This window comes from Cotesia typhae, unplaced genomic scaffold, assembly GCF_013202065.1.
Source record: "Cotesia typhae breed Kobodo isofemale line unplaced genomic scaffold, CoteBio_Ctyphae contig_22, whole genome shotgun sequence".
In the NCBI taxonomy this organism is placed as follows: domain Eukaryota; kingdom Metazoa; phylum Arthropoda; class Insecta; order Hymenoptera; family Braconidae; genus Cotesia; species Cotesia typhae.
This window is the reverse complement of record NW_027423728.1, coordinates 2,084,844-2,110,034: the sequence shown is the minus strand read 5'-3', so window position 1 is coordinate 2,110,034 and position 25,191 is coordinate 2,084,844. Positions and strand designations below refer to the sequence as shown.

The 25,191-nt window shown below is 27.8% G+C and overlaps 4 protein-coding genes across 6 annotated transcripts; all 4 read left to right on the top strand.

Moving 5' to 3' along the window:
- The first annotated feature begins 3,413 nt into the window (after positions 1-3,413).
- Positions 3,414-7,139, top strand: LOC141524328 (uncharacterized). 3 transcript variants are annotated; one of them, XM_074238137.1, is made up of 4 exons: positions 3,414-3,722; positions 3,845-5,732; positions 5,836-5,995; positions 6,058-7,139. In XM_074238137.1, the coding sequence occupies exons 2-4, from the start codon at positions 4,363-4,365 to the stop codon at positions 6,874-6,876; spliced, it is 2,349 nt and encodes a 782-aa protein (XP_074094238.1). In that variant the 5' UTR covers positions 3,414-3,722; positions 3,845-4,362; the 3' UTR covers positions 6,877-7,139. The 3 variants fall into 3 exon arrangements, with proteins under 3 accessions (XP_074094238.1, XP_074094239.1, XP_074094240.1); XM_074238138.1 differs by having other exon boundaries at positions 3,414-3,726; XM_074238139.1 differs by having other exon boundaries at positions 3,415-3,722; positions 6,067-7,139.
- Positions 7,140-8,925: 1,786 nt separating this feature from the next.
- Positions 8,926-18,542, top strand: Ypel (Yippee-like). The gene is made up of 5 exons (XM_074238143.1): positions 8,926-9,226; positions 12,530-12,989; positions 13,116-13,159; positions 13,269-13,377; positions 13,678-18,542. Exons 2-5 carry the CDS (start codon positions 12,888-12,890, stop codon positions 13,765-13,767), a joined length of 345 nt encoding a protein of 114 aa, XP_074094244.1. The 5' UTR covers positions 8,926-9,226; positions 12,530-12,887; the 3' UTR covers positions 13,768-18,542.
- A 1,091-nt stretch (positions 18,543-19,633) lies between these two features.
- LOC141524329 (tRNA pseudouridine synthase-like 1) lies at positions 19,634-22,707 on the top strand. Its single transcript, XM_074238140.1, has 4 exons — positions 19,634-21,407; positions 21,474-21,605; positions 21,895-22,176; positions 22,236-22,707. The coding sequence occupies exons 1-4, from the start codon at positions 21,361-21,363 to the stop codon at positions 22,705-22,707; spliced, it is 933 nt and encodes a 310-aa protein (XP_074094241.1). The 5' UTR covers positions 19,634-21,360.
- A 103-nt stretch (positions 22,708-22,810) lies between these two features.
- Positions 22,811-23,342, top strand: LOC141524330 (uncharacterized). Its single transcript, XM_074238141.1, has 2 exons — positions 22,811-23,119; positions 23,214-23,342. Exons 1-2 carry the CDS (start codon positions 22,811-22,813, stop codon positions 23,253-23,255), a joined length of 351 nt encoding a protein of 116 aa, XP_074094242.1. The 3' UTR covers positions 23,256-23,342.
- Positions 23,343-25,191: the final 1,849 nt, after the last annotated feature.

Below are 25,191 nucleotides of genomic sequence, written 5' to 3'. Positions count from 1 at the left end.
TGCACAGTATTTGTAGAACGATTCAAACAATTAGGATGAGTTACACAGCGTTTGGAAAGGTTCATTACTCATTAAGAATTAAATCTGAATAGATTTTGAAGTCAGTCAGTCGAGTCGTTTCACAGATATTCAAAAAAATTTTTTTTTAAATAACTTGGAATTTATTTGACTAAATAACTCTTGTTTTTAGAAATTTGCGTTAAATACCATAAAGTATATCAAAATCGAGCGAAGTGTTCAAAATTTGTAGCCATTTGAAAATTTCGAATAAAAGCTATTTTGATATAATATTAAAATTGACCGACCTAGTTCAAGAATATAGCTATACGAAAATTTCAAACAAAATTTTGATCTGAAATAATTTGAGCTCAAAAATCAAACGATTAGAAAATTTTCGAGCGTTTTAAGCTCGAAAAAAGCGAAAATATCCAGGGATGGCCGGCAGTAGGGTCAATCGCTTTTAAGATTTTTTATCTTTTTTTCATTAAAAATTCACCTATAAAGATAAAATACTTATCTGTACATAGGTCAAGAAATAAAATAGACAGCTGTCCATTTATATTATAATCAATTACTTACAGTTAAATTGACTTTGAATATATAATCTTAAATGTCTTACATATTCTTCATTGTGATTATATTTATTTATATGATTAAATTTGGGTCACAACCCATTTTTTTTTCAACATTTATTTTTTTCTATCAATTATTTTCCGTCATATCACATAACTTTTTGTGCTCAAGACACTGCAACGAATGCAGTAAGCCGCATCAAAGTTGAATACTCGATTAAAATAATATCGCTGTTCAAAAATTTCTGAAAAAAGACCTATAGTATGAAAAAAAGTTTAGAAAATCCAAATGTGCATGCCTTAAGCGCTCGTGTAATTTGTAAATTTTTCAAATTTCTGCTGAAGATCTTTGCTAACGCCATCTAGCACGCTCCGATAAAAGAAGCGGGTTATCACTAACTTTGTATATATATTTTTTTTATATACGGCAGCCTAAAATGTAAAATTTTAGCTTCGACAGTACACATTTTATTATTTTATAATCAAAAAAATAATTATAGAGTTGTGATTTTTTAATCAGTTTATCACAATTAATTTATGGACATATTAAAATAAAATTTAAAAGAATTAGTTTTGTTTTTCGAAAGTTATGGTGATTACAAAAAGAGTGTTACATGAATTTTACAGGATTTTTTCTGAAAAATTCATTTTTTATCTAAATTGTGGGTTGGACCAGCTGTTGATTGTTCAGAAAAAATGACCATTGATGTTTTCTATTATTGTGGTATGAAGGCCGACCAACTTTAACCACTATATTATTATTTATTTAAATAAAACTCTGACGGAACCCAGTTTTTACATTTTTAGGCGAGAGTAGAGCATACCTACGCTCGCGCTTAAGACATGCAATAATTATTGTACAACTGAAGAAAACATTTTTCAAATGAAAATTAATTTGCAAACAACTAAAGAACGTAAAATGTTTATTTTAGACAATAATTTATTCGTATTGAATCCTGGCAAATAAAAATTAATATCAATGCCAGGTTCGTCAGGAAAAATTCTACTTGTTGTCCGTCATTCAGTTAAACTAGACCCATCTTGCGAGCTACGCGCGCATTCTCTGTTGGCTCTTGAAATTCCCGCCACGATCTCCATTTAACTAAACGTGATAAACAGAGCAAATAAATAAGCTATGGAAATGTCAACATTCGCTGATGAATTTTTTAGAAAATAGAAACTCTTTCAACAATGGTCTTAAAATGTTAATTAACTTAATTAATTAATTAACAATAGATAACCAGTAAATTATTTTAAAGAAATTAAACATGACATTAAATTTAGCTGTTACTTCACAATTGTTTTAATTTTTTTTTAATAATTTTTAAAACAAATTTTTTTGTTAAAAAAAATTAAAAAATTGTCAAGTAACAGCTAATTTTAATGTCATAAATTAAACTTGTAATTACAACACTGCTTTTGTATAAAGCTTCCGCAAAAGTTACACAGTAAAAAATTTTGCGTCAATGCGTCAAAAAATTTTGTATTAAAAATTTTTATGTTAAATATTTAATACTTTTTTGTTAAATTTTGTTAAACACAACAAATGTTAAATTTACACATGAAAGTGTTGAATATTTAACACCAAATTTTCTACTGTGTAGCCACATGTTCTTTTTCAGAAATATTATTTTATTTTATCCTAAAATTTATTTGAGACCTAAAAGAAAAATAAAATTTCTGAAAATATATTTATTACGGCATTGTCATAATTACTTAACACCATACGATTTAGACGCTCCCTCCTTTCCTTTTTCTACCTGCTACGATCCTCGCTCATTTTAAAAATAATACGAAATTCAGGAGGCTCAACTGGTGGTACATGGACACGGTAATTTTTACCGCTTAAAATATCATGTCTTCTGTTATAAAACTTTGACTTTTTGCATTTCAATAGTGAGGAATATCATTTAATATTAAAAATAAAAATCACAATATTAATAAGTAAGTATAAGAAATAAGTAAGTATAAGACACTGAAGTTGACAGATATTAAAATTTTTTTATCATTTTATAGCAATTAAATTATTATAAAAAAATTTAATCAAAAAGTTTCACTTGTGAAAATTAATAAAAATTACAAGTGTAAATTTTTAGAAGCATTTTTTTATTGTAATTGATTTAATAAAAAAATTTTTTTTAATTTGCAGCTGACGGCTAACTTCAGTATTATTAAGAATGATATTTTTTGGTGATCAATAAATGATCAGAAAACTGTACTTATTTATACATTTAATTTTATGACACTGAAGTTGACAGATATACAAATTTTTTTAGATATTTATAACAATTAAATTATTATAAAAAAATTAAATTAAAAAGTTTCACATTTAAAAATTAATAAAAATTACAAGTGAAAATTTTTAGAAGCATTTTTTTATTGTAATTGATTTATTAAAAATAATTTTTTAAATTACCAGCTGACTGCTAACTTCAGTATTATTTAATTTTTTATCCTACCATAATCCTTTTAATTTTGAAAATCTCGAGAAATGATTGTTGTTACTGAAATGGGAAAAAAAAAAAAAAAAAAAAAAAAACGGATTAACGTTAGCCACTTTTGGTTACTTTATAAACTTTTTAGAAAAAAAAAAATTTTTTTTCTAAATAATTAGAGAATAATATAGAATAATAAAAAAGTTAAAAATTAGCGGTTTAAAATAAAAGATGTCGCTAGTTGATAAAAGAGCCGAGAGAAAAAGACGAAGAGCGGGAAGAGAGAAAGAGCAGAAAAGGGAAGTGAGCCAGTATAGCCACTGCTAAAGTATTAGATGACGTTACTTAAAGCCATAGTGCTCCCTCCAAAAATGTTATTGTATTGGTAATATTGTTTTTTAGTAGTTTACAAATAAAATGGCCGATATATGAGGCTATTTTATATGGAGATATAAAATATGTAATTTACGTAAAATTAATGACCATAATTAATAAGTGGAATAGTATTCGCGATAAATATAAGTCGCGGAACGTTCCGTGATATTAAATCTAGTATCAGTGATAGTGTTGAATTAGCGTAGAAATAAGGTGGAGGTTGTCTTTTACCGTCGGTTGCCGTCGTGAGACGCCGCGAGGCCCTCGCAATACCGAAACGAAGAATCACTCACACTGTGTGGTGTGGTGTTGGCTCCAATACACTTAAGGAAAATATAACGTGGGTAAACGAACAAATATATATTCCTTTTTTTTTTTTATATGTATCATTGGCGCGCACGGTGGCGCGGCAAATATACAAATAAAGTATATATTCTCATCGTTAATAATATTATTTGGCAGGGGGAGTAACAATTAACAACGAGTGGCAGGAGAGACGAAGCAGCGGTAGAGGCAGAGTAAGCGCGAACAAGAGAGACAAGGAGACACGACTCGAGGTGAACACGAGTGTGGAGATTGCAAGCTTCCTGTGACACCCGTCTGGCGGGCAAATATAACAACGGCATCTGAAACAACCAGGAGGATTATTGCATTTTTATCGAATTTTACTATAAAGAAAGACAAGCCCAAACATATATTAATTATTATACGTTATAATAGTATCAATAAGGTCAACAGCAGCAGCGTCAACAGCAGCTTCCCAATTAGGGACTCAGATATGATACCCACGAGGAATTACTATAGCTGAGATACTGGAGTGCGACGGGTATATCTACCTGGAGCCGCTCAAGATATTTCCCGCCGACCAATTCGTCGTTGTGGAACGAGTCGGCGCGGATGATGCGTTGACAGATAGTGAAGTGCCAACAAATAGCACAGTGGCCAGTGAAAGTGATCCCGATCACGCTACCCTTGCCAATATGTGCACGACACCAGGCAACACGGGCAATGGTTTTGGGTATGCGTGGTCGTTAAATGCCCCCGGTACTGAATCACGTGATAACGCTCAGGGTGAGCTAACTGCTAATATAAGTTACGCTTTTAATAATAATCAAGATCAGAGCACCAGTCAAAAAATACAGGTTGACATAAAGCCTGCTAAAGTTATCAATAGTACTGCCAGACGGCCAGTATTTACCATGAATGAAAATTGTCAACAGACACCTACAACACATGGTCATACGGGAGCTCATAATCAAACTCATGTCACTCATGCTCGTGTGAAAAAACATTCTGATGTTTTTACGCTTACATGCGACAAGGGTGGTTGTAATTGTGATGCAGCCCATACTACTCCAGCACCAACTATATTTCCTAATGCATTAGTTTTTACTACTGGTGACAAACACGCAATGAGTAAACATTTTATGACACCTATTGGTCCGCTTCAGCTTACTGCTGAAGAGTGCAATGAAATATTGATGAAAAGAGCTGCTGCAGCATCTACTCAAGCAACAACAAATAATGTTTCTACCAGCCAAGCTGATACAGCAACACATTTTGGTCACGTGCTTACGCATGTTAATGCTACGCAAATTGAAACTAAGGTTAAAACTCAACAAGACATGGGAAGTCAAGTACGCGTACCTAAAGAAAGACCATACTCATGCTCTGAATGTGGAAAATCATTTCTTCTTAAGCATCATCTTACTACCCATGCACGTGTACATACTGGCGAACGGCCTCATATCTGCGTACACTGTGGTAAAAGTTTTGCGCACAAACATTGTCTACATACCCATCTTCTGCTGCACAGTGCTGAAAGACCTTATCAGTGTCGTGAATGTAAAAAATCATTTACTTTGAAGCATCATTTGGTTACCCATACACGCGTACATACAAGAGAGCGGCCGTTTGTCTGTCCAGAGTGTGGCAGAGCATTCCCGCTAAAACGTCACTTAGTGACACACAGCAAATTTCATTCAGGTGAACGGCCATACGTTTGTTCTGAGTGCGGTGAATCATTTTCACAAAAGGATCATCTCACTATGCACTCGCGCTTCCATGGCAGCCTCCATCCATTTGTTTGTCCTGACTGCGGGGCAACCTTCCAAAGGAAATTTGAGCTTGTTAATCACGGTCGTCTTCATGGTCGAGTCCCGCACTCGTGCACCGTGTGCGGAAAAGAATTTTTACAGAAGAGAACTTTGCTTGCTCATATGCGTCTTCATACTGGTGAAACCCCATTTGCGTGTACTGTATGCGGTGAAGCATTTGCTCGTAAGGTTGATTTGGTAGCTCATTCAAAGATGCATAATGCCATTACTGATGAAAAAACCCTTACTTGCAGGTATTTATTCATTTATTTTTATTTATTTATTTATTTTTTTTTTTTTTTCAATACTATGTGGTATTATTTACCCTAATAAAAATATAAATAATTATTCTTACAGAGAGTGCGGTTTGGACTTTTCCAATCGAGAAGCACTTACACTTCACTTGAGGTTACATACGGGTGACAGAACTCTTGTAACCGATTTATGTGGATTAGCAGCTGCTTTTCAACAAACTCCAGGGCACTTTTTAACACAAAATACTACTGGAGCTCATCAGGTAAATTAAACTAAAATATAATATATAATTTTCAAATATTTAACAAAATTTTACAATTAAAGTATTTACAGATAAACGGACCGATCAGCACTCCTGGAGTAAGTCATATGCAATGTGCTACTCAAACATCTCCACCAGCTGGACCTAAACCTAAACCTCACTTGTGCCCTGATTGTGGTCGTGGGTTTGCTCAAAAACATGGGCTTTCACAACATCAACGACGTCATACTGATGGAAGTTGTCATATACGATCACATGTCTGTGACAAATGTGGAAAAGCATTTTTCCAGAAAAATCATCTCCTGCTTCATCAACGTCAACATATGGATCCACCTCCAAGTATATTACGACAACAGCAGAGATTAGCAGCCCAAGCTGCTGCTCAAGCTCAGCAAGGTCAACAGCCGAATACCCAACAAAATCAGGGACAGCAACAAAATCAACAAACTCAACAAACAAATCAACAACAGCAACAAGTTCAGCAGGCACAGCAACAGGCTCAACAGCAAGCCCAACAACAGGTTCAACAGCAACAAGCCCAACAACAGACACAACAGAATCAGCAACAAGTGCAACAACAGCCTCAACAATCTCAACAAACATGTACCGTTGATACCAAGACTATTCAATTACAGGCAATACAGCAACAGGTACAACAGCAGGTACAACAACAAGTGCAACAGCATCAGCAGCAACAACAACAACAGCAGCAGCAGCAGCAACAACAACAACAGCAGCAAGCGCAACAGCAAGCACAACAGCAAGTGCAACAGCAACAGCAGCAGCAAGCGCAACAGCAACAGCAGCAACAACCACAGCAGCAATCACAACAGGTGTGCACAGTGGACAATAAAGCAATACAGTTAAATGTCACCATGTGAGATGATTTTAAAACGAGTAAAAAATGGATTACATCTTCCGTGAATAATAATAATATTAATAATAATAATAACAATAATAATTTTATCAATGGTAGTGATGACAATGACAATGATGAAAATTACGACGATGAACGAAACCAAGACGATGACAATGACGCAGATGCACTACTAAATGCGCACCCTGCTGCTACCCATTGCACGCACTTTTCTTATACTACCATAACACACTAGTTATATATTTATTATAAATATATAAATATAAATATATAAATATATGTTTAGAAGAGAGATAAAAAGAAATTACGAGGAAATAAGGCATCAAGTAATCGATTTTATTACAAGAGTTATATATAATTATATATATAAAAATATTAATTATATATATGTATGAATATATTTTGTATATTTATGCATATATATTCATAGTGTTTATATATATATAAAGATAAACAAATTATACATATTCTATTCTAATTATCTGTAAGGCTTGTAACAAGGATAAAAATAAAAATAACCATATATTAGTGTTTTACATATACTTTAATCTATCATTTAATTTTTTAGATTGTATGTAAAATTAACGTACTAAAAATCATAAAGGTGAATAATAATAATAATAATAATAATAATAATAATAATAATAATAATAATAATAATAATAATAAAACAAAATTAGTTGCCTTATCTATATTGAAAATATAAAACTTTAAACAAATATATATTAACTATTTTCTTTTGGATGCGATAAAAAAATTAATTTAAATTTAAATCATAAAAAGAAATACGCGCAAATAAAAAACAAATGCATCACGTTATTTTTTTCATTTTAAATTTTAATTTGTAGGGTATAAATTTATAAATAAATAAAAATAAAATGAAATATTACACATTGAATAAATAACAAAGTAAAAATCAAAATGTTCAATTTTGCCCTATCACCATTAATTCCTACTCCAAAAATGAGTCAATTATTCATTTATTAATTTTATTACATAATTAATAGATTTTTTTTTTAAATATCAACTTTCTCAGAAAGTACTTGCAGCAACGTATCCTGTAAGCAACAGACTCGTATTGTATCCATGTGATAGTGATATATAGAGAAAGGATTTATTAAAGTCAGTCATAGTATGGTTGAAACATGTATCCATAGCTTGTCTATATTCATAGTAATACCTACAAGTGTGGACGGCCGACATTTTTGTATAAATTATGTCTGCATATCTGTATAAGAAAGGACGAGATCATTGCGCACTTGCCGCGCCAGTTTCGACGCAGATTAAACTCTTGTTTATGTTCTATGAGTATTCGACCCTCACGTGAATCTATCGTGAGCTTTTGCGTCATTCAATGTTACATATGTTCTTTTACTTCCTATTGTTAGTTTTATCTTTACCTAAAATACAATAAACCCATGTTTTAATTTTTAAATATATTACTTATTTTATCTATTAGTAACTGATAGAAAAATTTCAACAATAAAATTACAGAAAATATAATAATTATATAAGTTACTTTGGTAATAAAGTAACGTAATTTTTTCTTTTGATTTCATTCTACAAAAGAATGTAATTAAAAAAAAAAAAAAAAAAAAAAAAAAAAAAATTAGTACAACAAAAAATTTTAAGTTTCAAGATTTATTGTGAAAAACTATTCTTAATAAATAATAAAATAATTAAATGAATTAAAAATTTTAAAAAAAAAAAATAAAATCCATCGATAAAATAAATACTCAAGTAATTTTCTTTGTTCTCCTCAAAGCAGAAAAAAAAATTTTAAAAAAGACGCCTTGATTGTTCCTCTCTCATGGGGTTACAGAGCGCCAGCTATTATCAATGTCCGGAAGCACTTGGAGCTTAACACGCATGCGCATGTGTAAGTTTATTTGACCAAAATAAATCGAAATATGTGTTTTGTATCACATATATATTGAAAGTAAATGTGTGTGTGGTATGACAGAAAGCGAGACAAGAGAGTGGGGGAATGTACAGGTGGAAGAAAGAAGGAAAGATTTGTGATGATACAGTGGGTAGTTGTATCAGTTAGTCGGTTCATATCGAGAACATTGGTTTGCGTTTGATGCTTGGTGCTGTCGCTGGCCAGAGCAGAGGACAGAAGACAATGAGAGACAGAGATAGCTAACAGTTAGTTGTATGGTAACGTTAAAGCAATAGCTTCAAGTGGAGATTGCGCTACTGCGGCTTGTAGTGTAGTGATGATAAAAACGAATTGTTATTCTTTATATTCAATGTAAAACGAAATAGAAGCCGTGATTCGTTTTCAAATATAAGGATTATAAAACATTAACTATTTATCGTGTTTGTTGCTGTTGTCACGTATGCATATGGAGGTGTGTAATATATTATTTATTAATTTAATTTATAGATTATATACTTTATATACAAAATAAATATAAATACATATATTTCCGCGTCTTTGTTTGGTTTTTTGACAACACGCGCTATAAGCAGTGACCTAGACAGCTGAGAAGCTCGCCATTTTACTGCTATTATTTATTATTTTAATATATTTATCTATATTTATTATTTTCAATTATTTTATATTTCGGAAGTGTGAATTTTTTTTTATTGTTTACTACAAGTTTAAATATTTTGTAATTTTATCTTGAGGGAAAAATCGAATCGCAATTAATGATTGCCTATACACGTATTTTTAAAACTACGCATCAGCCTTTTTTTTTCAAAGCTTCCTGCTTTATTCGATAACAGTAATTCATTTAATTACATGAAATATATCTATAATTATAATCGAAGAAAGAAGAAACATAATTTACAGTAAAAATAACGTAATGTTCTTTGTTCGGTTGGTTAAACTTAGAAAAACTCAATCGATGTGGGAGAGATCTCCATCTGACTTTGTCATTCTTCAGCTGTAACTATTCTTTCTCTCTTTATTTCTCTCTCACTAGTTTTGTATACATTCTCAGCTGATAGGAAGCTTGTGTCAGCTGCCCTGGCGACAGAGAAAAAGAGAGTACTACATATCAAACGTGCGCAGATGATCTATTTGTTACTTTTCATGGCTAAGATACTATACTCTATTTACATTATTTTTTATTTCTTCATTTATATCTTCATCATAATATTTTTGAATTTTATTTTAATTTCTTCTCAACTAAAATCAGCTCATCTTTTAGATTACCTGTTATAATACTAAAGTTTGCGGTTAGCTGTCGATTTAAAAATTTTTTTTAATAAATTAATTACAATAAAAAAATTTTCACTTGTAATTTTTAGTAATTTTCACATGTGAAAATTTTTAATTGAATTTTTTTTTAATAATTTAATTGCTATAAAATTCCAAAAAAATTTTGAATATCTGTCAACTTCAGTGTTATTACCTGTTTTTCAATTCTGTTTATTATCTATTCCAGCTGTCACATGTTATTTAGCTTCAGGTCATGCTTACATTATATTAGCTTTTCCGTACTCTTTCATACCATCAATTGACATTAATGTCCACGTTGTACTTGTTCTTTTCATAACAAGTCAAGTCCTACTTTAGATTCACGACCTACATCCACCCGAAATTCATTCGCTGATAATTGCTCATACGCTTATCTTTGACTATCTAATCTTAAAAGATCAAACAAAACATTTGTCTGCTTATAAACATTTATATATTCATATACATTATATGATGTAGTAATAAAATAACAATTCTGATAATGACTATGATGAAGAAGAAACAATGAGAATTCTATGTATAAATATACATTTTGTTTACATCAACAGCTGATATGACAAACTTATAGCTTGTATCACAATCCGCGACCTTATCAGTACATATTACCAAGATCAAATCTGTTTTACGATCAATACAGCTTATATATGAATTACTTTGGTGATAATCGACATGCGCGATTTTATTAAGCTCGCAAACTAAAATATAACCAACTTCAATTCACATCATACAATTCTTTTTTAATTTTTTTTACTCTTGTCATGTGATAGTTGCCAGGTCGTTAATAAAATTAATACCTATAAATACAATAGCTGTTATTTTATGTCGTAATCTACTGATGAAATTAGACACTAAGAACTATTTTATTATTTATTTTCCTTTTATTTTAAACTTTTATTTCTAAGTTGAATTGTTATGAAATTATTTCTACTCAAGAACAATAAAAGATTCATTACATTACATCGCATATAATTTATTATGCATATAAAAAGTATGTATAATTACGGCTCATGACTCATTGAACAATAAGTCTAAGGTTCCTGCACTTTTTTTAATAATTTTAGTTTCTTAATCACAAAAAAAAAATAGCCGTAGTATATTTGATGATAATAATTGATAAGATAACGTTTGTTTACATCCTGAATGATTTTAAGTAGGGTTTAAACAAATTTAACGATTGCATTTGAGTTCATAGAGAAAATTTTATAAAATTCTATTATTTTTGTTTTAAAGATACTGAATTTAAAAAAATTTCATTAAACGTTATGAAAAAAATTGATATCAAGAAGTTTAGAAAACATGCTGGTTCTTTTTTTAAAAAAATCGATGAAACAATCACAGAGCTTGTACAAGAATATCTGTTTTAAAAATCTTGTTATACAGGTATCCTCAGAAAAATGTCTAGCTGTCGATTGGATTTACGATAATATGTTTTTCCAGTAATCTAAAATCTAATTCGTTCTCGATCTTAAATTCAATCCACATACACGCACTTATTGTTTTTTAAAAAAATTATCTGCTATATATAATTTTAAGTATTCGAAAATAACTCTCGAGTTTGTTATATTTCGTCGTCATTCATCTTATTTTAATCTATTGTTATAGTAATAGTTATCATGACTCTTAGCATTTTCCTTGACATCAACATAAAATCTTTTATAAATATTGAAATACTTTCATCAATTCCGGAAAGCTTAATTATTTATCATTCTTCTGTATTTATAATTTTTTAATTTATTAATAATTAGTGTTCAATAATTAGTGTTAATAATTAATAATATTTGTGGATCAATTAAATGAAATAAACTGAATGTAAATCATAAATATCTTCTACAACCAAAAATAATTAATATCATTAATAGTCATTCCTAATAATAGTAGCGTATAATAATAAGTTTAACTTTTTTTTTCTTTTTTTAGCGGAAAGTTAACATTACATTTAGTGTCTATTACCTCTTCTTATACATCTTATTTTGTCTGTATTGTCGTATCCAAGCGTCCATTTTTTGCCAATTTTTATGTTCGCTTCGAGCGATTCAATGAACTCAAACGTACTTCATTGACCTTAGAGTCGGTCTGGTTGAAAACGTCTGCGTACTTTTTTTTTTTTTTCTTCAGACAATGAAGAATAATGAAAAAAGATGAATGAATATGCCAACATTAGACTATTACAAGATACTTTTTTCTTTAAAAGATTCATTTTTCCTGTTTTGGATAAATAAAATTTTTTTTTTAACTAACGCAATTGTTTTTAATCCAAAATGATTTCAGTCTTTCTAATATATTATTCATGAAGTAAGAATACTTATAACATACTGTAGTAAAAAAATTTTTCTTTCCGTAAAAATTTTTTTTTTCTTTTTTAGATTTACATTAAATATTTATAAGAAGAACTGGTAAATTAATTTTATTAAATTAAATGTTTTTTTTTTTTATTTATTTTAAACAGGTGTCCCTGAACCGACGCTGCCTGAACCAGCTTAACAGCTGATCGGAGTACGAGGCGGCGGTGAACGGGGCCACAATTGCACCACCACCCCCGCGAACAGAAGAAAAAATTGAATAAAACAAAAATAATCAATGAAAGAATTTTATTGATAATTGTTGTAATTGATGAACAGATCAAGGAGTCCTTGGAAGAAATAACAAAGTAAAATTTTACAAACTAAACTGAAATTCAAGAAAATATAAATAAACAAATTTACACATATATATTTATATAATATATATTAATAAATCAACACTGAAAATAATCGAGAGAGCAGTGAAAGAAGACATCTGTAGCTTTGACGAGAATTTGGTCAAACATGGTGAAAACTTTTCAAGCTTATTTACCCTCTTGCCATCGCACTTACTCGTGCATACACTGCCGTGCTCACCTCGCTAATCACGATGAACTCATCTCAAAGGTAAATATACTAATTAATAATTCATTTAATTTAAGGAAGCTGTTGAACTGATTGCATAATTTTTAATTTATTTTTTTTTTTTTTTTTTGGTAATTGTAGCTAATATATTTTACTTTTTTATAACAGTCCTTCCAAGGTAGCCAAGGTCGTGCCTATCTCTTCAATTCCGTGTAAGAAATCAATTAATTCTATCATTTACCATAAATTTATGATTTTATTTTTCATTGTATATAGATTTTTTTTATTTAAAACTATTTGATGTTTTTAATTTTAAAACAGGGTTAATGTTGGTTGCGGTCCTGCTGAAGAGCGAGTCCTGCTAACAGGTCTTCATGCTGTCGCAGATATTTATTGCGAATGTTGTAAAACTACTCTCGGTTGGAAATATGTAAGTTCATCATCCGATTATTTATAATATTTAAATTAGCTGAGAGGTTTTCTAACAAATAACTTGTTGGGAAAAAAATATTTAAAAAATTTATATGTAAAAATTCGAAAAAATTTTGAGTGCTAATTTTGTTCATTCTGTTATTTATCAAAAAGAAAAGCTTAATACTCGAAAAATGTTTGCTCAATTCAATACCATAATTCTTCCATTATTTTAACTAAGCTGTTGACTTTAAATTGAAAATAAATTCAATTCATTTTTTTTTTTTGTAATTTGACTCTAATGCCGTTGAATTTGCAGGAACATGCATTTGAATCGAGTCAAAAATACAAGGAGGGTAAGTTTATAATTGAGTTGGCTCATATGATCAAGGAAAATGGATGGGAATGAAATTGAAGATAGGGGGGTCATGATACACCACCCCTGCTTACTGAAACTTCATAAAATCAATTTCTTGGAAAAAAAAATTTTTTAAAATAACTAACTAAACTGAAAACATAAGTATAATGCATATAATGTTGTTCTCGTGTTGCAATGTGCGGCGCCCTATCCCTAATACAAAAAGTTGGAAAAAGAAAACAAAACAATACAACAACAAAAAACAATAGCCCTCCTTTGACAAACCACCAACGAAAGTCTGTGATTTCATTTGTGATTTGTAATCTTAGTAATGTTTTTCCGTTCTGGACAATTCACAAGAAAGAATATATAATAGTGATCGTTTTTTTGTTTCTCCGTAAATAACGTGGATTAAGGAGAAAAGAAAAGCGATATAATAAATAATAAATAATAAAATAAATATAAATGATGGATTTAAAAGAATGGAAGGACTAAGTAAGAATAATGCAATTAATTGCTGCTTAAAGATGAATATTGTAAAGAAATTATTTTTGAGATTGGTAGGATCGTGGAATAAGTAAAGATTTTAAATAAATAATATGTAAGTAGATATTTTGCAAGGATTGGTGTGAAGAAATAATTATTCAAAAAGTTTCAGCGATGCTGTTAACGTAAAAATGATGTGCAGACAACAAAAATCATTAAATTTAATTTAGAGCAGGTTATTAAAAAATAATATGTTAATAACGATGATGATGATTATTATGATAAACATTTACTTGTAACAGTTGAGTGCCCTCTTATTTTTGTTCCATTTATTTACTTCTTTTTCTTTCTCTGTGTTTGTTTTTTTTTCTTATTTAAAATAATATAACTGCCAAATTACGACGACCACGGTGTTGATAACTCTGGCATATAAATTTTTGTGTGGCACTCGTCAACAGTTTTTTTTAAACAATATAAAAAGTATGATTAAATTCAATGTTTAAAAGAATATGAAAAACAAACAATTGCTGAATATTATTAAAAAATAATTAATCAATTGAAAAAATGATAATATTTATCGTAAGCAGTGCAAATACAGACTGCTAGATTGACTGCCTTGCCTGTCGATGACAAACCCATTGTCTGTCGCATCTATCGTTGGAATCTCACTGCCGATATTCCTAAAATATAATTAACAAAAAATGAAAATTAAGGTAAATGAATTAAGAAAAAATTAAGAAAAAAAAAACAATTGGATGAAAATAAAACTTGCCATCGTTAAGGCACAGTCGTAGCTCTATATTGATTAGCTTATTGAAGCCTATATTATAATATTATAGAACGTATAATATAATTAATAATATAAGGGCATGATTGAGTGAGTGAATGAATCAAACACATATTAAATTGAATTAAAAAAATTAAAAACAGGAGACCATGTAATGTAAAAATTTGGGCTTGGAATCGTAAAAAAATGTGATCAAGTGTGCTCGCTTGATTTTTTTACTTTATATCATAATCTCGAATGGTTAATACACTATAAATTAAATTGTTTTAATTGAAAATACTTGAGTGATCTATTGTTATTAAAGTACACTGTAGTTTCTTTCCTAACATTTGTAAGACTACAATGTATTTTAATGGTAATAAAATACTCAAGTATTTCAAATTATAATACTTTAATTTACAGATTACGTATGTCAAACTCATTTCTTCGTCTACCAGATATCTGATAATTTTTATTCATTGAAAAAATTTGTTAATTAGTTTGTTTAAATGAAAACTATTATAATTACAGTTGAAACCGTTGGTAACGAAGTGATATCGAAGTGACCGTTGGCTTACGGCTATTATAGCTAATAATCGTGATGATCAATAATGCTCGATAAGCAAAATAACTTTAAGAATATTTATTACAATAAATTCACATGTATAATTTTATATCTTACATTTAACATTTAAAATGTTGCTCCAAAAAAATGGCTTGCAGTCAACTAATCAGGCAAACAATATTCCAAATTAGAAAGAATTTTATATGAAAATTAATTTAGCCGATATTTAATAATTTTAATAATTTTAATAATTTTTCTGATAAATAAATTGCTGCATAAAAAAAAAAATGGATATTTAGAAGTTTTAGTAAATTAAAAATGCAATTTTTTAAAAATAATTTTTCGGAACAAATTTTTTTGTTAAATAAAATTAAAAAATGGTCAAGCGACAGTTAACTTTTAAAATCATGAATTTTATGTGTTTTTAGTTGAATCATTCATTGAATACATTCACGTAGAAATAGCACTGTTTTGAAGAAAACTTTGTTTAATATTTTTAAGAACCCGAGATTCGTCATTATACACACATTTCAATGTTTTCTAGTATTTTGCTAATTCAGCATGTTATCGATCTGATTAGTTGACCGTAACTTTAGAAAATCTGTCATTTTAGTTTAATTTTTGCACTGAACTATCAAACCATAAACTAATTTGAAATTTCGAGCATACTTAAGCTTAATTAAGCTGTGAAAGAATTTTATGAGACCATGTATGTAATGGTTGAAAAAAAAATAAAAGTATTCCTCAGACGTATAGGCGATATGTTTTTCTGAGCTTATATTTTAAACATAGCTGTTATAAGCGATATCGCTATCTACGGTTTTAACTGTATTGTTAATTCTGCATGATACAGAAAATTTATGTCTTTCACTGATTAGTATTTTTTTGTACCATTGAATTTATACATAAATAGAAACAAACATACATTTGTGTTTATTTCAAGCGCGTAAATTCGTTATATTAGCGTTTTTTTACGCACACAATATGTTGAATTTAAATTAAATTAAAAAAAAAATTTTTAAAATAAGGCAATTGCTCATTATTCTTAATATCGATCTCATTTTTAAAATTAAATCATGAAAAAAAAAAAAAAAAAAAAAAGTGAATCAATAAGGATTAGTTTTAATTAAATTTGTCTATTTTGTTTTGTATCTTTGTAAAAAATAATCGTTCCTTCTGCGTGATGATACACAACTAAGTAATGGAAATAAATTTTTTAATAACAATGTTTGAGTAGATTAATATGATAAATTATTAATTTTTTTTTTTTTTTTATTTTTTGTTTTAAGTCGCATTAACTACTAAAGTCATAAGCGACTACTGTAGGATGTAAACTATTTGTGATTGGACTCGTTTTATTTGGGCTGAGCAGAATAATATTAAATAAACTTAAATATTGAAACATATTCATTGGTATACGCTAAGATCGAACTCGGTTCAATGCTTTGGTAAGCAAGAGTCGGACCCGATAGGCTACAGCAGGCCCACAAATTATTATTATTATTATTATTATTATTATTAATTAATTAATTAAATCTTATTAGCTGAAATTTATGTTTGGAATAGAAAAATTTCCGAATGTATGTAATCTAAACTGCAATGATAAATTATATTATATCTCAAGTATAAGTAAATATCGAGTGAAGTATACAAAATTTGCTTCATAATTATCATGATGATATATGGACATCAATGCTCTTATGTCAATCGCATGTGACAAAAAATAGATAAAAACTATGTCACTCAATACGGTGCCAATGGCATGAAGACATTGAAGTTCTAATTGACTAATGACTAACCATGTATAAAAAACTTGTTTGATCTAAGCACACAGATAATTTAGATTGTTGACTAACAAAAATTATTTTATTAATCATGATTTATTTTTATGGTTACTATTTTTTCATGTAACTTGATGAATTGAATAAGCTAAGCGCATTTTTACAAAAATGTAACATTATTGTTTGTGTAATTTATCTAATAGAAAAAGAGAAAATGTGAATTTTTATGGCGGCCTAATCTTTGCTAGGTCTCTCAAGAGTACTTTTTATATATATATATATATATATATATATATATGTGCTAAACATAAAAAAATATATGTATATATATCGATGGTCCTTGTTTATCATAATTTCGATTTTTTTATTTTCACGACAATACATTGATTCTAAACAAATAGGAAAAAGTTCTTACCAAATTTGACATTGGGTATTTTATACGATCAAGAATTTAACTTTTTGCTTTATACTTTGCTAGGCGATCACTTTATAGTCAGCAGCTAACCGAATGACATTAAGATATTTGTATATACGATCCGATTGATTTTCTTATTAAATTTGTGCTGTGATAGTTTAAAATTAGAAAAATTCGTAAATTTATTGTTATCAACACAATACGATTTTCGAAAATCCCGTTTTTGATAGATATCAATGCTTTGAGGTCGATAAATTACAATATCTTATCACATCACTTTCGTTCCTTAAATAAGTGCGTTGGTTGCAATATATTACTTATTAAACAGTGTATTATTAGAGATAAGTAAACAAAGTTTCAAATTTTCACGTCATTATTTAGTACAGTTTCCAATCAAAACAGCGTTTAAATTATCGAACGTATGAAATACTTGTTTTTCGCTTCGGACTTTACTTGTTATGAAGGCAAAATAAAAATTAAAATGTCAAGTCGGTGGAGATTATTTTTTATTAATTGAAAGCTGACTTATCATAAAAAAAAAAAATTGGGAGATACCCTGAATAAGAACTATCTGAATATATACATATACATCTATTCTAATATCTAATTATTTTTCTGTAATTTTCTTCTTTATAAAAAAAAATTGAAAAAATAATATATATATCTAATATCGAGTTCACTGACCACGAATTAACTCAAAAATAGGGCAAAATATTCTTTAGTCACTCACTGATGTTCAAACCACCAAATTCACAGAATTTGCTTTGTAAAGATATGTTGATAATAAAAAAAATGACAAATTAAAATGGAAAACAGGATAAAATGGATATATTTGTTTAACATCGATAAATTTTCGAGAATAAGAACAATTTTATTAAAGTAATCAATTATCACAAACTGTAGTATTGAAAATCATTTTAAACCCAATAGTTCAGAATTATATAAGGATTATTATCACTTTATTTTTAATTCTACTTATATTTTGAATAAAATTATTTTCATTTAAAGACTTTTAAGTGCTTATTTACTACTATACATAAAATTTAGTATTAAATAAAGTTGTAATTATTCTTTAATAATTTTTAATAATTACAGTCAAAGACTGCCCGTCATAAGTTTGATTTGAGGGTCGTAAGAAATATCATTTTTACCTTTTCTTTTTACCTTTAGTTTCGTTCTTGGCTACTTATATTCTCGTTTTTAATTCTTAGTAAATGCTGATGAAAAAGAGACTTTTCGGGAGACAAGTTTATGGCGAATTATCTACTGCAATAAATAAAAATATCCTAGATAAATTTTTATCTGTTTAATACAAAAAACTAAAAATATCCAATAGTTTTTCATTTTTTTATTAATAATACAAGTAGCATAAGGGATATTCTGCAGAAATTTGGCCTATAGTTAGAATTTACCCTTTTCCATTTAGATCAACTTCTATTCTGCCACTAAACAAAATCTTGCCAGAGAAAAAAAAAACAATTTTTTTTTCAAAGCCGTATGAATCAAAAAATTGTAGCATTTTTTATACTTTTTTTTTGTTTTTACCCCGAGAATTATGACCGTCGTTATCAGATAGGCCAAAGTTTGTTTTCAAAATAATGAATAAAAAAAAATTATTTATTATAAAGAATTTTGTAAAAATGATGAAATGACGCAATTGTTTCATTTTGAAAATTTTATTAATCGAAAATTTGTTTTAATTTTTTCGTATAATATGTTTAATTGATCTTAAAATATCTCGAAATCATCAAGTAGTTTTTTTTTTATTAATTTCTAAAATAAAAAAAAAAAAAAGTTTTAAAGAACTTTCAAAAATAGCATAGCATAAATATAGTTTTGTAATCTTCAAGTATACAATTTAATAATCCACGAATTATAAATAAAATATTCATTATGAACGATATGAGATGATCGTATTTTCTCTTCTTTAACATATTGCTTTAACCTTTTAAATTAATATATTTTTAACAATCTTTTTTTTTTTTTTTTATCAATTATCAAGTATCATTTATAATACCACAATATATCGGTTATTGCATGTCAGATCACCCACTTTTGAACTATTGTAACTGTCTTTATTCAGCTTCTCTAAAATTTTTATGTGAGTAATATCCTACTAAAAGCGTGTGGACTTTTAAAAATTTTTTTTTTATTTAAATCGAACAAAGTTAGTAAAATAAAAATAAGATCCTCAAGCCTAAAAGAATTGATATTTATCCGCCTGTAAGCTATATAAAAGAAGCTATTATAATTATAGCAGACTTTTTGAAAATAAATTTGCGTGCTCATTCTCATTTAAAAATTTTTTTTGTAAAATCAAGTTATAAAAAAACGAGAAAATAGTTTCACTTAATTTTTTGATTGTTAAGAAAAATGAAATTATAAACAGAAATCCACCGATTTAGAAATTTCAAAATTAAGTTGAAGATAAGAGCTGTTAAATGAAGAAAAAAAAATCTGGAAAACGGTCGACCGTGATGATCTATTTTGAAGTTTTGAGCTCTTCGAACTCGGAAATCTATTAGTTTTTAAAAATTTTGAATTGCGATATGTTACGATCAAATAAATCGTTTTTTATGAAACTCTCAGTAGTCGGGGCAGTTTTTTTAAGCATAAAATATTATTTATTATTTACCAAATGATTCAACGTAAAATTTTGAAGTTATGTTAAAAAAACACTTTTTTAGAATTTTCAAAAGTTGAATATCTTATGAATGAGATATTGCAAGTCGAAACAATACTCTAATTAAATTTCAAATCTAGATCTAAAAATCCAATTTTGTAAAGCGCTCAGCGTAGCGGGCGGGTAACAGCTAGTTTTAATCATACTAAAGGAAAGTAAGAATTATATTGATAATGAAATTAACACGGCTTAATTACTTTTTAAAAAATCCTTTAAATTAAAATACATGAAAGTCTTGATTTTATCCATTATTGGATAAAATTAAAGCGCGCGCGTAGTGCGCTATTTAAATTTATAGTTTTTTATAATTCACATGTCATATTACAAAATAACTATGAATGTTTTTTTTTTTATTTTTTAACTTAAAAAAAAACTTCATTAGTTGTTTACTCATTTTAGTATCATGTCTTATGACAAATCAAAAACTGTGGTTGTTACAATAATAAAAAAATTAAACTAAAAAATAGTGATTTGTGATATTCTGCAAAATATTTAACCCACACATAGAAACTTTTCACATACAGATGACACTACCAATCGAAAGAGCGATAATTTTAAATAAAAATTTAGTATTATGTTTCATTGCTTAATTTTTAAAGAAATTATATCGAAATTAGCACGAGAAGAGGAATTGCATTCTAATTAATTCTTAATTAATCCAATCCTTAGTTCGTTAATTAATCCGGATGTACATTTGCACAAATATTATAAAAAATCGAGTAACATCTCTTTACCACGTGGTTTAGTAGCTATCCCCACTCTAATACCATGCTCGTACATCTTTAACACCGAGAGAGTACTACTGTAAAATCGCTATTTTTTAATGTATATTGTATCCTTATTGCTCTTATAAAAACATTGTTTAAAAATTACAAAATTTCATCGAAATTTTCATTATACAATTACTTTCATAATTTCTAAACAAATATTAATGTAAAAGACATCAAAATGGTCCGGTATCTATTCTATATGGGTTATATTGGTACACGTTACAGGTAAATAAATTCTTAAACGACAAATTATCAATGGAGTTTATTTTAGTTAATTATTTTTCTTTTTAGAGGAGCGGCAAAACAAATAGGTTGTGAAAGATTAATCGATGTAGATTCAGTTCAAGGTGCAATTGAAACAGCATTATCCACTACCTTAAAACCAAGAAGTACATGTTATCCTAAGGTACAAATTTCAAGCAGGTAATCAATGGAAAAAAATATGACATTAAAGTTAGCAGCCACTTGATAATTTTTTAAATTGATTTAACAAGTAAATCTTTTCTAAAAAATTGCATTTATAATTTTTAAAAATTTCTAAATGTAAATTTTTTTTCTCATTTATTTTTGCCATAATTTATTTGTTAAAAAATTCTAAAAATTAATAAATAGCTGCTAAATTAATTCTCATTGAAAAAATTTATTGTGATAATTATTCATCTTATTCAATTATATACATACTAAATTATTGTAATGACAAATAATATTTTAGAACTGATGCTGGTGTTCATGCACTTTTTAATACTGCTCAAGTGGATTTACAGCATCCAACAGATCCGGTTTATGATACAGAAACGATCATCCGAAGACTTAACGCATGGCTTTCCCGCTGTGGTCATGAGATAAGGATAACATCAATTTATCCTATTACAGACGATTTTGATCCTCGGAGAAATGTTAAATCACGAAGTTATTTCTATCGTTTAATGGTTGCAAAAAATTTCCATGAGCATAAAGTACCAATTTCTGAATTACAACGTGCTTGGCATATTAGGTATCTATTTGTGTCATCTTAATCAATTATGTACTTATTAATATTGTTATTTTTTATAGAGGTGAAAACATTGATATTGACGCATTAAGAAATGCAACAAGACTTTTTATGGGAACGAAAAATTTCGAAACATTTGCTGGTAAAAATCGTACAAATAGAGAAATAAAATACGTAAGAAGTTTAAATAGTTTAACTATTGATCCAGCAGTTCCTTTTATGCCATTTGATCCTTTATCAGATGGTTTCAATTTCTGGCATATAAATATTAGTGCACGTGCATTTCTCTACAACCAAGTGAGAAAAATAGTTGGAGCTCTGGTCGGTATTGCTTCCGGTATAATTAGTGAACGAGATGTTCTAACGATGTTACACGTCCCATCACATCTAAATTGGGATCAAAGAATTCAAATGGCACCACCTCAAGGATTGTTTCTTAAAAATATTGAATATGATCAAGAAGAATTAGCCAACTGTATTTTAAAAACCGAAGATGCTCCACGACCTAGTCAATTATTAGCTATCATTAATTAATAATAACGTTACTCAAGTTATCTAAGTAAGGTGTAATTTAAGTAATTTTATTAATATTGTAAAATAAAAATGAAATATTGTACATGACTTTTTAAATTATAAGATGGATTTTTCGAGTCTCCTTGAAAATCGTAAGAAACTATTAAAACCGACAAAAACAATTGTAACAAGCACATCAGGTGAAAAATTTGAAATTTCAAGTGGTATTGTTCGTGATTTAGGAATCAAAGTTTCGCCATTTGTTATTGATGATAAACCAAATCTCAATATTGATATGATAATTCCTGGTTTATTTCTCAGCTCGCAAGATCCAGTTATCGACCTAGATCTCTTGAGTTCTCATAAAATAAAACATGTTTTAAGCTTGGGAATTGATCCTGACATTAAATTTCACGGGATAAACTATTATTACGTTAGTATTCTTGACTTACCTGAATTTGATTTGCTTGGAGTGTTAAATAATTGTATAGAAATAATTCATAAAAATATAAATGAAAATATTTTAGTGCACTGTAATGCTGGTGTATCAAGATCACCAACAATCATAATTGGATATTTAATGGCCTTAAAAAAAATATCTTACAGTCAGTCGTATGAAATTGTTAAAAACAAACGTTACATTCGTCCAAATGATGGTTTTGTTAATAAATTAATGAATTTTAAACATGAAGATCTACTTCAGGTTGACAAAATTAATTAAAATTATAATTTTCCCAATCGCTGAAACTCTATGATCATCGTCCTTCGAAGTACAGCCCTTTGAAAAAATTTTGATTTTTTCATCAGATGATTGTGCGCTTATTATAAATAACAAAAGAAAGAAATAAATAAAAGAGAGGAAAATTTGGAAATAATTATTCTTCAACAGTTCATTTTATATGATATAACCTTATGATATTTATGTTTTAATCATATTGTATACTCAATATGTAGTTAATATTTTTCAATTACATCGTTTATTACATCCTAAAACGCATAAAAAAGTTTTTATATTACTTTTTTATATGCATATCTTTTTTCTAGTATGTCATAATTAATTCATCTTCTCATGCAACTACAACTTTAATAGTTAATTGAATTCAAGCAATTAAAAAATTTCTTTCTTCGCTTGTTCATTCCGTATGTTTGGCAATAATTATATTTCATAATATCATATGTAATGATAATAATCTTCATGTAAAGAGATAGTAATAGGTCGATCATAGGCTTATGAATTAATTGTAGACCTAAAAATATAAATGAATTTTTCTATATTCCCGAAATGTATCTTGATTATTCGATTTTTTTTTTTTTTTTTTTTTTTTTTTTTTTTTTTTTTTTCGTACATTCATTCATATTTTTTTTTTCCATACATATAACTTACAAGCGTATATGAATTATTATTTTCTACACTATAATTAGTAAAGTAAATATTAGTTTACTTAAAATTTTTTTTTATGAATTTATTTTTGTAGTCTTATTTTATTATTTTTATCATTAATCTATTTTTTTGCGTTTTTTTAGATTAATTTTAATTTTACTTAGCGTATGACATCACTTACTCTCATGAAAACCCCATATATTTTTTTCATTCATATACAGTTATTTTAATAGAATAATTAATTATCAATTAATAATTTACTAGTTAATATTTATTATTATAATATTATATTCACAATCTACTAATTGAAAATGAGCTGTCTTGAAGAAAATAGACAAGGCACTTTTAACAGAATAAGTGTTTTTATTTATTATTCATGTTTTTATCTTAAATTATTTATTTCAATTTTTTTTTTTATTTTTCGTGGTTCATTATATTTATTTTTTTTTCATTGTTTTATTTTCTTCATTTATATCTTATCACTTAATTGGCCTCATACGGGTATTATATATGCACGAATTTTATTCATAGAAAAAACAATTGATAAAAAATTTATTACGCAAAATCATGATTTTATAATCAATTTAATAAATTACGGCGAAACAATTCGGGAATTGATTAATTTCTATCTTAATTTTGCTGTATATTTTTTTTGCACCCTTGCCTTAATTTATGTTTCATTAAATGATACACGATTTCCGCACTAGATCTACACATCATTAATATACTAATCTTTTTTTTTTGTTTTTTATTATTTATTAATATTTTATTTTCCATCTTGTAAATATTTATAGAAATCTGTCATCTTAATTGGAAAGACTTCTTAAAATATACTAACAAGGCTGATCTTGTTATTATATTTTAAATTAGTACATTTTTGTTACAATTTTTTTTCTTTATTCAATTATTTTTTTTTTTTTTAATTTATAAATTATATAGTGTATTCCATCTATGACGTTGCATTCAAAAATAATTTACAATTTATCACTTGCTCCAGTAAAAGACAACAAATACAAAACAAAAAAAAAAAAAAAAAAAAAAACAACAACAAACTGAAATTTATATACAATTATAAATAAATAGACAATAACCATCGAGTATTAAAATTCATTTAGTAAAAATTT